At 47.9% G+C, this 12,602-nt stretch overlaps 2 protein-coding genes across 2 annotated transcripts in view; one reads left to right on the forward strand and one right to left on the reverse strand.

Moving 5' to 3' along the window:
* NINJ2 (ninjurin 2) overlaps positions 1–3,605 on the forward strand; it is a 72,039-nt gene extending 68,434 nt beyond the window's left edge. Inside the window, exon 4 of the mRNA XM_084618044.1 lies at positions 3,175–3,605. The gene's annotated coding sequence lies outside the window, so the exon portion shown is untranslated. The remainder of the gene's footprint in view (positions 1–3,174) is intronic.
* A 2,359-nt stretch (positions 3,606–5,964) lies between these two features.
* Positions 5,965–12,602, reverse strand: part of B4GALNT3 (beta-1,4-N-acetyl-galactosaminyltransferase 3) — a 98,493-nt gene continuing 91,855 nt past the window's right edge. The window contains exons 18-20 of the mRNA XM_084628546.1: positions 11,522–11,675; positions 10,330–10,456; positions 5,965–9,577 (exon numbers count right to left, since the gene is read on the reverse strand). Of these exons, the coding sequence (XP_084484672.1) occupies positions 9,469–9,577; positions 10,330–10,456; positions 11,522–11,675 (390 nt within the window). The 3' untranslated portion in view covers positions 5,965–9,468. The remainder of the gene's footprint in view (positions 9,578–10,329; positions 10,457–11,521; positions 11,676–12,602) is intronic.

The raw sequence follows: 12,602 nt of genomic DNA on the forward strand, positions 1-12,602 counted from the left end.
GGGAGAGGAGTCAGACAGTGGAAAGGAGGGTGTAGCGTGTATGTGGGAAAGGACCTGGCTGCCAAGAGCTATTCAGGCAGTGGGAGAGATCAGAAGAGGGACCAGTGCTGGCAAGAGTGGTGGAAGGAAAGAGAGGCAGTAGGGAGGGAGATCCTCAAAATGGCCACTGCTATGTGGTGGTGGCCATTTTAAGAAATTGATTTCTAACTTTTATTCCTGGATGAGAGTCATGTGACTAGGAGTCCAGACAAATGACTGGGTTTGCAAATCAAATCCGAACCAGGGATCACAGCTTTAAATTAGAGTGGGATCTCAAGCCTGAGAGGCAGCTAATGGCTTGTAGCTCTTGCCCGAATGGTTCCCACCAATAGGGTGACCATATTTGCCTGTATTGAATATGGGACACCTGGTAAAATTACTTGTATTCAAGGGACTTCAGTGGCAATCAGTCATACAAATGTTCAAATTAACATCAAGTTGACTGAGCCCCTGTTAAGAAGCAATACTGTGTAGCTGAATAATTTTTATTTACCTTCTTATCTGTAAGGCTTTATGGTTCACATGGAGAGGGGTGACACACACACCCAACCCTATACCTACCACACACACATGCACGGGGAGAAGTGACCCACACACTCCCGTACACCTCTCTCATACAGGGTGAGGTGACCGACTGACTCTCCTCTCCCTGTCCAGCGCTCTCCACCCTCCATGCCTGGCTGGGATGGACCCACGTCTCCTGGTACCTGGCACCATGTCTTCCCAAGGCAACACGTGGGTGCGGGGCACGGAGGGTCACTTGCCCCTCCTTCCCAGATTTCTGATAGGGTTCAAATCAGAATGTGGCCAGCAGCAGCCTTTCAGCACTGTGCAGGAGGGAAGGGACACGAGCTGCTTCCAGCTGCAGGGGAGAAAGAGGAGGAGGAGGAGGAGGGGAAGGCAAGACCTGGTCTGTGTCTTTGCAGAGCTCTTCTCTTCTTCCCCCGCCCCCCTCCCATGTGGCTGGAAGCAGCTTGTCCCTTCCTGCCCACATAGTGTTGAAAGGCAGCTAACACCTCCAGGCTGGCCACCCCTATAACCCAGCCACCTCCTGTCCCCCAGCTACAGTGCGGGCAGGAAGCGGTTAAGCCATAAGGATGTACTATGCACCAGGGCCCGGGGAACCTGACTGCTTCAGTGAACCTGGTCAGAGAGGTGGCTCAGCAGAGGAGGGTGCCTAAAGGATGGTGCAGTGCCACGCTCCCTGGGAGCAGGACCCAGGGCGGGATGGGGGAGAGGCGGGTGAAGAGGGTTGTAAGCCCCTGCCCTGGGGGCTGCTGCGGAGCCTGCAGGTTTGGGGCGTGAACAGGCTGGAAATCACTTCCCCCCTCCCACTCCAGAGCTTAGTTGAGGGGCAGAGAGGCTTCCCCATGCCAGCGCTGTGCGGGGCTTTGCAACATGCAGGGCTCGGCTCCCCCTGGCCACTGCCCCAGGCCAAAAGGTCTTGGGCTTTCCCTGGGCACCGGCCGAGCCAGAGGCAGTGGGGGAAGGAAGGAGCCTGACAGGCAGGCTGTTGGTGTGCTGAGTGCTCTGACCAGGGGCTGGTTCTCTGCACAGTGCTGGGAGTGGGACATGTCCCACCAGGGGGGTTATGGAGGAGCAGTGGGGCTGGGAGGGGAGCCAAGGGGCAAAGCAGGGAGAGGACAGCAAGAGGGGGAGCATGTAAAGGGCAGATGGATGAGCAGCAGTGGCAACATGTAAGCTGTCACTGCGGCCCTCTGGCACCTGCCCACACTCACCAGCCACCATGCCCCTCTGGCACTTGCCCACACTCACCAACCCTCGCAGCTCGCAGCACGCAGCCAGTGCCGGCCGGAAACGGGATGGGGGGTGGGGTCCTGCTGGCCGAGAACGGGGGCTGCGCTGATGGACCAGCAGGGGGAGTGGTCAGACCTGCACACTGCATCTTCACCCCGCCACAAGCCTCGCACACCCACCCCGATCGTCAGCCACTGGACCCCCATACTCACCACTGGTGGGCGAGCGGCTGGCGAGCAGGGATCCAGCCACCAGCAGGACCTGCCAGTACTGATTGTGGGTTGCGGGGGGGGGGGGGGGGGGGGAGTGGGAGAGACAGAAAATACAGGAGTATTTGTCTGTTTTTAATAAAAAATCTGGACACCTGCAGGAGGGCTTAAATATGGGACTGTCCCTTTAAAAATGGGACATCTGGTCACCCTACTCACCAAGGATGCTGGGGCAATGGCCAGCAGGAGAGTCCCATGGAAATTTGGATTGGAGAGGGAGGTGAGATCCTGGATTCAGTGCAGAGGCACATGGCTTCCATGAAGATGGCACTGGCTTTGGATCTTGCGAGATACGTGGGGTTTAGGGGCTGAACGTCATATTTGTTGCGGTGACAATTACCTTTGAGTGTGATAGAGAGCAACCCCTACAGATTAATACACAGGGAACCATGCAACATTTTTAACTCCCCTCTCTGGGTTTTCCTCCCATAGGAATCAGTCAGGACTGGTTCATAGAATGCATTGAGAGTCTTCAGCTTGAAAAGCACAAAATAGCATTGTAAGGCCTCTGAATGCTGCCATAAGCCCTGATCCTGCAAATGCTTATGTGCATGTTAACTACAAGCACAGAAGTCATCCCACTGGACTAGAATGATTCAGTGCAAGAAGTGATGGGGATAGGGTGGTTCCCTTTGTTGGATGGACATAAGGGAAAACTACATGAAAACTAAGAGAACAGTGCTTTATTTTAAAGGATGTTTTAGGGAAACCACCATTTCCCTTAGCATAAGATGTATTTTCTCTCAAGTGTACATTTCGAATGTCTTCAGGTTTACAATGCAATTATCATAACCTTCAATGTTTAAAAGGGTCAAGAGACATCCCTTAAAATAAGGGGCAGGTGGTTGCCCTAACGGGGGCTCCAGTACGAATTAAGGAAACTACTTACAGCAAATAGAATGAAAAAATGTTACAATGCTGGCATGCTTTCTTCAAGGAATGGCCCTGTAGATGGTGTGTGTGTACGTGTGGAGGGAATGGATTGCGAGCAGTAACACAGGTAGAGGGAAAGCTGCGCTGGGATCCTGCTTATGAATCTTCTATGAAATACTTGCTGACGTGAGGAACCTAGTGGATTCTTATCTTACATCTTTTGTTTTTCTTGCAGGTTGTGTGTGTGGCACGAGCTTTAGGGTCCCTTCCTTCAATTTTTTTACTGACGACAGCAGACACCTACCAGCTGAGTGGAGACAGAGAATTCCTGAATTAATCTTTAACAATTGTGTGCCAAGTATTTTAGGCAGGTTGTTTGGGTAGCTTTGCAGGAGTGAAATTGCCATTGATTTTTCAAAGCTGGTGCAAGTTGTGCAGTGATTTCTAGAGAGCTTCACAAAAAAGTTGCAAAAAAAGCATTTTCCAAACATGCTCCTGTGCATAGGTAACAGCACCTTCTCTCTGATTTTAATTGTCTGCTTCTCATATTCAATATTAACTAATTTTCTACAGGGGCCTGAGTTCTACGCTCAGTTATATTTATTTGGTAAGCAAAAGTAACCATACCGTGTCCAGATATTTTCTAACTGGCAATATTTAAAGTAACACTATCAAACAGCTTATGTTGCAAATATAGGTTGGTTGATTGTTTTTGTGGGAGGGAAGGAGTGGGGTGAGTGTTACAATGACTAATAGGAAAACAAATGTTTTCAAGGTTGTTTAAAAAAATCAAATGAGATGCTTTTTTGAAAACCATTAAACATTCCTCTGCAGTGCAGGAAACCTAAACCCCACAGCAAATAGATACTATGCTTAGATACCACCACAAGGACCTTGTTAGAAATCCTCTATGGATAACATAGGGGTACTGCAGGAGAAATAGGAACTGAATCTAACTAAACACAGAAAGTGAAACAGACCAGTCTAGCTTCACTTGTCCATATTAACTGAGGTGCAAAAAGTAAACAAACAGCATACACACGTTCAAGAGTAAACTGGGTTTAAAACCTTTTTCGGTGTTACTGATAACACCTTAAATTACAGTGTAACAGGTATGTTATTAAATACATGATTTTTATCGTACTAGTCCTGATGAGAATTCTACTGTATTGGAAAGTGGTTTTACTTTTTTTTAAAAATTACTGCTTTGAGGTTGTGTATCTGCAAATCACTCTGAATTAGCAGGTTCTTTCTGGCAGCCTGATTTTTGGATTATTGGTGTCACGCTCAAAAATTGGATATTTTTGACTTGTCAGTTATTTGCATACTTGAGTACTATGTTTTCCTGTTTATTAAATGATTTTTCACTCAAAGGCAGAGCCAGATTTCAATACGGGTGAAATACTGTGTATCCAATAAACTGATAGAAAATTCCTAAGGTTGACATGGTTGCAATGGCAATTGCATGACGATTTTCACATATTCTCCTCAGAAGAGCTTCTGAGAGATACTGGATACCGCTAATATGTCTGTTGCTGCCATGACTTTGGCTGGTGTCACTGTTTACCGCCCACAAGCTGAGCCAACTTTCTGTGTGTTTGACTTTTCAGATCCCCTTCCAGAAATCTACTCTGTCGAATTTCAATTTAAATCAAAGGTACTGGCTTCATCCTGGAGACAGGGCCAAATGACATTTCTATAGCATATTCCACCCATGAATCTCAATGAGACTTTAGCTGACCGTAGAAACGCAGGGGCATCATTACATTCCCAATGCTCCAGTAATTTGCCTTATAGGATATTGCCTACTGATCCTTCTGAGTGCTCTTCTATAGGTGAAAGCCCTATGGTGGGTATTTCTTAGTAGCCATGATCGACTGTTTCGATTTTCCTGCTTCAGATTATACACACAATAATATTAGTGATTACTTTGTTGTCATCCACCTTTGTTTATTTTGCCCAGGGGTAACTAAAGCTGCCTCGTCTACATCCTGAAGGCACCATCTCTAAAAGTGAGAGGGTTGTTTGCTCTCTGTGCTTATTTCACTCCTTGACCTCTCTACAGAGCCAGCCAAGAAGCTGCTAGCAGCAGTGAGGATTTATGAGGTGGATATTTCCCCACTAGCAGCTAGAGTGAGGCTATTTCACACAGTCCACAAAGGAACTATCAAGTCATGGCTTTCAACTACTACAGACCTGACCGGGTTTAGGCAAAGGGGACAAGCTTCATTTCCTTTTCTCAGGTGCCAATCCACCCATTCCCTCATGGCTGCAGCCTGCTCAGCAGAGGAGGAAGAGGTGAGGGACTCTCCATCACCAAAAGTTTACTTGGATGTCCTCCTCTCTCTCACAGAGATGCCAAGCCATGTAGTGCTGCATGTGAGGCATATTTGTGTGGGGCCTGCTTCCCATTACCCAACATGACAGAGCAGGAGACCTGCACACAGTGAGTAGGGTGGTCTGCCCTTTGTCGCCTCCTGATCATGGAGCCAGAAGCATTGGCACTCCTGGCTGCCTTCTCACCTCTATGTATCAGACCTCAGCTCTGTTATGAGCTGCTTGCACTCCCATGGGCAGCAGGGAGGTTGTTTTTTTTTTTTAAAAAAAAAACCCACAACCTTTTAAATAAACAATATCTATGGAAGAACTGATCTAGTGTTTGTCCATTGTCTGGCTCAGAGATTGGGCTAAGCTCTGTGTTCCCTCCTGCACCTTACTTCATGAGATGGCCCCTGCTGGCTGAGGCGGAGATTGGCCTATCATTATGACTGTCATATTCCCTATAGTGCTCCTTGCTGCTTGGGTAGAAATCTAGCCTGTATCAATGTTCTGTTCCACTTCCTGTGACCCCTGAATCCCTCCCCCCTTTGTGTTGGTCTCTGCAGCACCCCTGCTGGGATACAGAGTGCTCTATATCCCATGTATTAACTTTGTCTTTTGCTGCATGAGACAAAGAAAGGAACATTTGACCTTTAATCACTGAAGAGTATTGTTGGCAGATGTCAGAGGAACACACAGACAGAAGTGAGCTTTTGTAGGAAGAAACTGTCTTTATAAACCCCTTGGGGTGCCAGTCTGCCCCTCCTCCTAACAGAGGGGAGGCCTGGGAATAATCTTAAAGGCACAAAGCCACTTTAAGGTGTGGAATTCAGAGGTACAGTACAGAATTAAAACACCAGGCATTGGTGTCTGGATAACATTTCAGACATTTACAAGCAATGAGAGAAGGCAAGATATTCATATGAGAGAAACATTAAAGACAATGACAAAACAATCACATCATGTTCACACAACAGATTCTTTCATGATAAAACCCATTCCCTCCCAACCCCTTTGTTGGATTGCAAAACAATCTCCATCGTCAAGTACACGAGGCAATGGAAAGGGTCAGATGCCTTCAAATAATGCCAATGGAAATGAGATTGAGTTTATGGAGAAGCCCATGTCCCCACTTTGGTAAAGCCAGGCTCCCCGGAATCCTTTTGTGATCTTTGGGCAGCTGCCATTCCTGAGATATGCCTCCTTTCTGATAGAGGAGAACCCCGTGACCCACCCCAATCCCATCAGTGTGTAGTCAGAATGACATAAGCCAGAATCTATAAGCCTCAGCTTCCACTCTGTTCTTGATTTTGATTGGGGCAGGTGATGGAGAAGAAGCGTCCTTGGGGTTAAACCCTCGACTTTTTCGTACGCATTTCACGCTGGTCTGACAGCCCTGGAGCAGGTACTCCTCTCTTTCCCCACAACCAGTGGCAGTTTCAACCTGGACTTCTACTGTCTACTTCAAGGACTGACACACAGGTTAAGTCTCCATGGAGAATTCCCTCTGAGGATTTTCTTGTGAGGCTGCCAACTAGTGCCAACTGTGATTGTGGCTCTTGTGGTGTGCATAATTGTCCTCTGGGAATAGGACTGAGACCCTACCACCTATTTCACATAGACAGCCAAAGAGCCCTTAAGGAAATAAGCAGTTTTGCTCATTACCAATCTGGTTGAAAGGCACAAAGGAAGGAGCATCCTGAGTGAGCACCAGAAGACCCCGGGTGAAACCCTAATCCCACTGAAGTCAGTGAGAGTTTTGCCATTGATATGAATGGAGCAAGGATTGTATCTCTTTTCATATGCCCAGCTCTATCTCTGTAAGCCCTAGAGGCAATCTCTGACCCTTTGTGCTTCACTTTCCCCACTGGTAAAATGATACTCTTCTTCAAAGTGCTAAGTACTATTTCTAATTCATTGGATCCCACTGCTTATCTTCTAGGCCAGCCAGTCCCCATTCCACATGAATTTCTTTACAGAGCCAGTTCAGACAGGCTACGAGACTTGCAATCCCAAGGAATCCAGAGTTTGGAGAGAGGGTTTGCAAGTACTAGAGACTGGTTGTGCCCTGCAAGTATGTGCACCTGAATAAAGCAGCATGATAGGACATGCACTGAAGATGCAGATCAACTATTCCAGTCAGAAACAATCAACTGCCAAATTATTAAATTTCTAAAAACAGAGAGTTTTCATCTGTCACCTCCTTTCCCCTCCAAAAATCATTTTCATGTTATTTCTCAGTCTCTAAATATGAAACTTCCCTAGTTAAAAAGACTGCTGTGATTTGCAGTGGGTTTGATACTGAATCTTCTTAGATCCCAGATGGCTACAGTCCTACAAATATTTAATGGATTAAAAGACTCCGTAGCCCCTTGTACATTTTTCACCATTGCTCCACTCTGTATAGCATGCCCTCCCCAACCATGGAGGTTGATGGTTGGTGGAGCACTGATTTAGCCCGTACCAACCAAGTTGTGGATCTCTGCACTCCTTGAATTATGAGAAAGGACCATACCCCAGGCATTAGGGGTGAAAACTTAACCCGCTAAAGTCAACAGGAGTTTTACCATTGACTTTGGTGGGGGCAAGATTCCACCCTAGGTTTGGGCAGAGTTTGAACAAGGTCCCCTCCATATTCCTTTCATCAAAGCAAGCTCCTTTCATCAGTGCAGTCACCAAACTTTCATGGTCCTGTCAGCAGTACAAGCCTGAGGTCCTAAGTTCATAGATTCATAGATAGATATGAAGGTCAGAAGGGACCATCATGATCATCTAGTCTGACCTCCTGCACAATGCAGGCCACAGAATCTCACCCACCCACTCCTTCAATAAACCTCTCACCTACGTCTGAGCTATTGAAGTCCTCAAATCATGGTTTAAAGACTTCAAGGTGCAGAGAATCCTCCAGCAAATGACCTATGCCCCATGCTACAGAGGAAGGCGAAAAACCCCCAGGGCCTCTTCCAATCTACCCTGGAGGAAAATTCCTTCCCGACCCCAAATATGGCGATCAGCTGAACCCTGAGCATATGGGCAAGATTCACCAGCCAGATACCCAGGAAAGAATTCTCTGTAGTAACTCAGATCCCACCTTCATCTCACCAGTGCCAGTGCAAGGCTCATCTGGTCTTTCCATAAGTGCAGCATGGTTAACTGCTCCTGTTCTTCCACTATGCAACAAATAGTTCTTCACACATGTAGAATCTACTATGGAAAACAACTGTGAAATCATAACTTATTAAATTAACCCCCAGATGCTGTGTTATAGACCAGGTCTGAGGAGCAGAAAAGTTATCCTTCTCACTGACAAAGATACAATATTTCAGCCAATCAAATATTCCATTTCCCTCTATTATGAGTTCCCAGCTACTGCTGGGACACACACTTGTCTGACTGGGCTACAGCTGTCAATATGGCTTCCCAGTTCCTACTGAGATGGCCTCACCTGTCCAAGTACCCAGCATGAGCCTCAGGCAGGGAACAACTAACCAAGATGGAGGTCTTAACCCTAGCCCCAGCCAGCTGCAGGCAAATGAGGTCTGTCGTGAAGGAAAAGGGTTTGCGTCTACAGATACGACCCACGGTTTGTTGAACAGGAGTGTAGCTTTTCCCAGTGATTTCGATGAAAGGGTGGCAAATAGGGCTAAGCACTGGCAGCCCAACTTCCCTAACCGCTCCTCAGTCTTTTCTGGGCTGGGCTGGTACATGGGAATGAGGACACAACACAGTTCAGAGAAGTTCCTTTGGTCCTCTGTCCAAAGACATGGGTGTCAGAGTTTTTCAAGTATCAAAAGAAACAGCAGCTTTATTGTAAATAATCCATTCAGGTTGTAACTGGGATTTGTTCCTTTTCTTAAATTTGCACCATGCAAGACACTCCAGACTGCTCGCCACCACTTTTATTATACCATCAGTCAGGGGCTCCAGGTGCATCAGTGTCAGGGGTAACCAGTCCTTCGCTTGTCTAAGGCTCCCCCAAACACAGAGCGAGTCACTGATCCCATGTCTAGGACCCACTGGCTCACAAGTGCCAAAGATAAGTTCCCACTCCTATATATTGATCATCCCTTTTCACAAGCACCTGCAAGTCTGATCTCCTATGATGACTCTGGAGAGAGGAGGAGCGTGTACTGTTGGCAGCTTGCCTAGGCGAGGTGCCGGCGCTGCTTTAAGGGTAGCTGGCTCTGCCGGGCAGCTTTGTGGTCGAACATTACGGTGTCCTCAGCTGTTGTCGGTTCCACATGCCCCGCTTGGAGTGAAATCGGTGAAAGAAGTTCCTCAGGGACAGTCGTTCCACTTCCAGGCCAGCCTGCATGACCCTGCGGGGGAAGGAAGAGGAGGAAATCCAAGAGAAGATTAGTTCAGTGAGACACTCCAAGGAAGGATTGGCAATAAGGGTTGCTAGGGTGATGTGAAAGTCTCCTCTGTCCAGTGTCGTACACCAAACCATTGTACTAATATAATGGCCCAAAAGACCGCTAAGGCCTACAACCCAGGGCGGCTGAGGTCTAGGACTTGTACAGCATGCAAAAGAGTTGTCTGGCATGAAGAGGTGAGGGAAAGGGGTACCTCATATCACAAACTTTTCAGAAAATGTAACTGCACCCCATGCCCTGTTGGGCATTTATTATGTGTGTAATTATAGAGCCTACAGGCCCCAGCTGAGATCAGAGCCCTGTTGTACCAAGCACTGTTCAAAGATCAGAAGGGGTTGAAAATATGCACTGGAAGCAACTGTATGTGTCTGATCTACCAATGCCTGCCAAGGGTGTGGCAGGAAGGTACCAGGATTCTGGAGATAACTCTCGCCTTTCCTAGGTCAGTGGCGATGATAAGGCATTCTGGTTATAACAGCCCCCTTAGCTCTGACAACCAATGTGTTGCTCAAGAAGACGTGCTCAGGGGGTGGCCCACTCACGGGGAATGCACACTGTGACCTTTGTCACCTTCATTTCTTACTGCTCTACGCCAGCAGGAACCCCAGCTCACTTCTCACTCCGTCCCCGTCACCCGAGGATCAAGGGAGACTGCTCTACTGACCCGCAGCCTGGGCAGAGCTGGCGGAACTCACCTGTCCAAGAGTTCCCAGTCCTCTCCGCCCCAGCGATCCCGGAACTCTTTGGTGTTCATCCCTCCAATCTGATCCAGGTCAGACTTGTATATGCCTAGGAGACCAAATCCATTCACCTCCCAATAGCCTGCGGACAAAACCAAAAGTCATCAACCATGTTTGCATCCTAGCGAAAGCACTAGTGAATGACGCAGGAGATTCCCAGCCCTGGTGATGCCTGCCTCCTCAGAGACAAACAATCACACTTCCCTGGGACAATAACTGATCCAAAGAAATGGGAGGGACATACAAACTAATCCCAGCACCTCCAGTCGCAACAAATCTAACACCAAGGTACAAGGTGTTAATGTTTAGGGCACCCCAGGAACCAGTTCTGAAAGTGGCTAGAGAGCACATGTTCCTTTTAGCTCTGACAGATGCCCTCACCTCTCATGTAAAAGCAACATACTTTCTAATTCACCTGTATTATCCCAACATGGAGAGTCTGTCCTGGGTGTTAATACTGAAACTGGAATTTTGCTCTGATTTTGAGAGAATCACAGGAAGTCCCACACTCCTTTCTTGGATGGTCACCTGTACCTAACAGCAGTGCTGCTCCCTGACCCAAGGCCTGCTGTCTCTCAGCTCTTCTCAGCAGGGATGATCTATGCCCACTGAAAAGAGATGAATGAGCTCAGACCAAAGCAAGACACTCTAAGGAAGTGGCTCTGGTGGCCCTTGCATCAGTCCTTTTGGGTTAGTCGTGGACCCAGTGGAGATGAGCCTGGGAACAGTTATGTCCACAGCAGAAAGAAATGAAGAGAGCAGACGAAGGAGCTGGAGTGAGGGGAGAGAAACTGAGAGAGAGGAGGAATTTTCTTGAAGAAGCCAAGTGTATAAAAAGACTGTAAATGGTGTCCAGCATGATCTTCGCGCATCCTGCATCAATACACCACTCACATGCATTATACAGCTCTGCTTGCTTAACACTCTGATACAATGCATGCTAACAATCTTCTTGGGACCTGGCATTGAGATTTTAGCTCAGTTAAACCCAATCCTATATCTAGTCACGCTCTTAGTGGCCCTGATAACACCCACAATGTCAAGATTTTGGAGGACCCCGATAATAGTGAAGGAACATATCCTGAGGGTTTTTCAGACTACAAGCACCTTCCTCCCAGGTCTGAGCCATAGAGCCCTGGCCTCTTACCCTCAGGCCATTGTGGAGATGCGCCGCACTGCAACCTCATAACTATGGGTGCAAAGGCCATCTTGCCCTCTATGCAGTGCTTCCGAATCAAGTCGATGATCCCAGCCGGGAAGTGGATGTGGAGATCACACAGGAAGATGATACTGTGTGGATCCTGGAACCAATCACACAGCTATCAGTCATAGGGAGATTTCATCCATTGCCATTGACCTGGCACCACAGCTTATCCAGGGAGGGCGTGCGGGCACCATCCTTGCTGGCACTGCTATCAGCCACAGCATCCTGCACTCACTTTCGACTACCTGGGCTATGCAGTTGTTACCTATTGTTAACACTGTTGAACTGAGGCAATTTTCCAACCCAGTCCTGCTGAATGATCCTAGTTATACCCAAAGACTACAATACCCACTTCTCTCTCACAGCCCAGGTAGGCAAAAGCCAACCACCAGCCAGCAGTTGTTGCCCCATAGCTGTCCAAGATCCATGGGGTCTCATACTCTTTCACAGTAGGGTTCCTTCACACTGCTCTGACATATAGTTTACACCCACTTTAAGGCCCCTCTATACTGGCAGAGCAATGTAAATGGGCCCTTGTGTAAATAAGAATCAAGCCCCTAGTCTCTGCCCCACCATCACCACCTTGGGCCCAAAGATCCTGCCTAACTTGGGGCCATGGCTCCTGTGCCACAAACAGAACACCCTCAGCTCACTCAGGGCCCAAAAGCCTCCTCTCAGACCTTAAGGCTGTGCTGTGGCAGCTGGACGATCAAACATGCTTCGATGTGATCTGTTCCCGCACCTCACTCAGAGCCTTGCTGGGGAGTCTGCATGGGGGACGGTGCTTTCTTATTTGGAAAATACAGACTGGATTAAAACAGGCCTGTCTAGGGTGACCAAGTGATGGGGGGTTGGGAATGAATTAAAACAGCCTTTCTCCTCTAGGTCACAAATCCAAATCCAGCTTCAGGTTGGTAAAGTGGTTGCCGTGCAATGGCTGTTCAGTGACTTGTGTGAAATATGTTGTTGCCACAGTCTAGTTCCTTGCAGGCAGTGTTCACATCACAAAAGCCACTGGCACTAA

The sequence above is a fragment of the Lepidochelys olivacea genome, assembly GCF_965140295.1.
Source record: "Lepidochelys olivacea isolate rLepOli2 genome assembly, chromosome: 1".
Lineage (NCBI taxonomy): Eukaryota > Metazoa > Chordata > Testudines > Cheloniidae > Lepidochelys > Lepidochelys olivacea.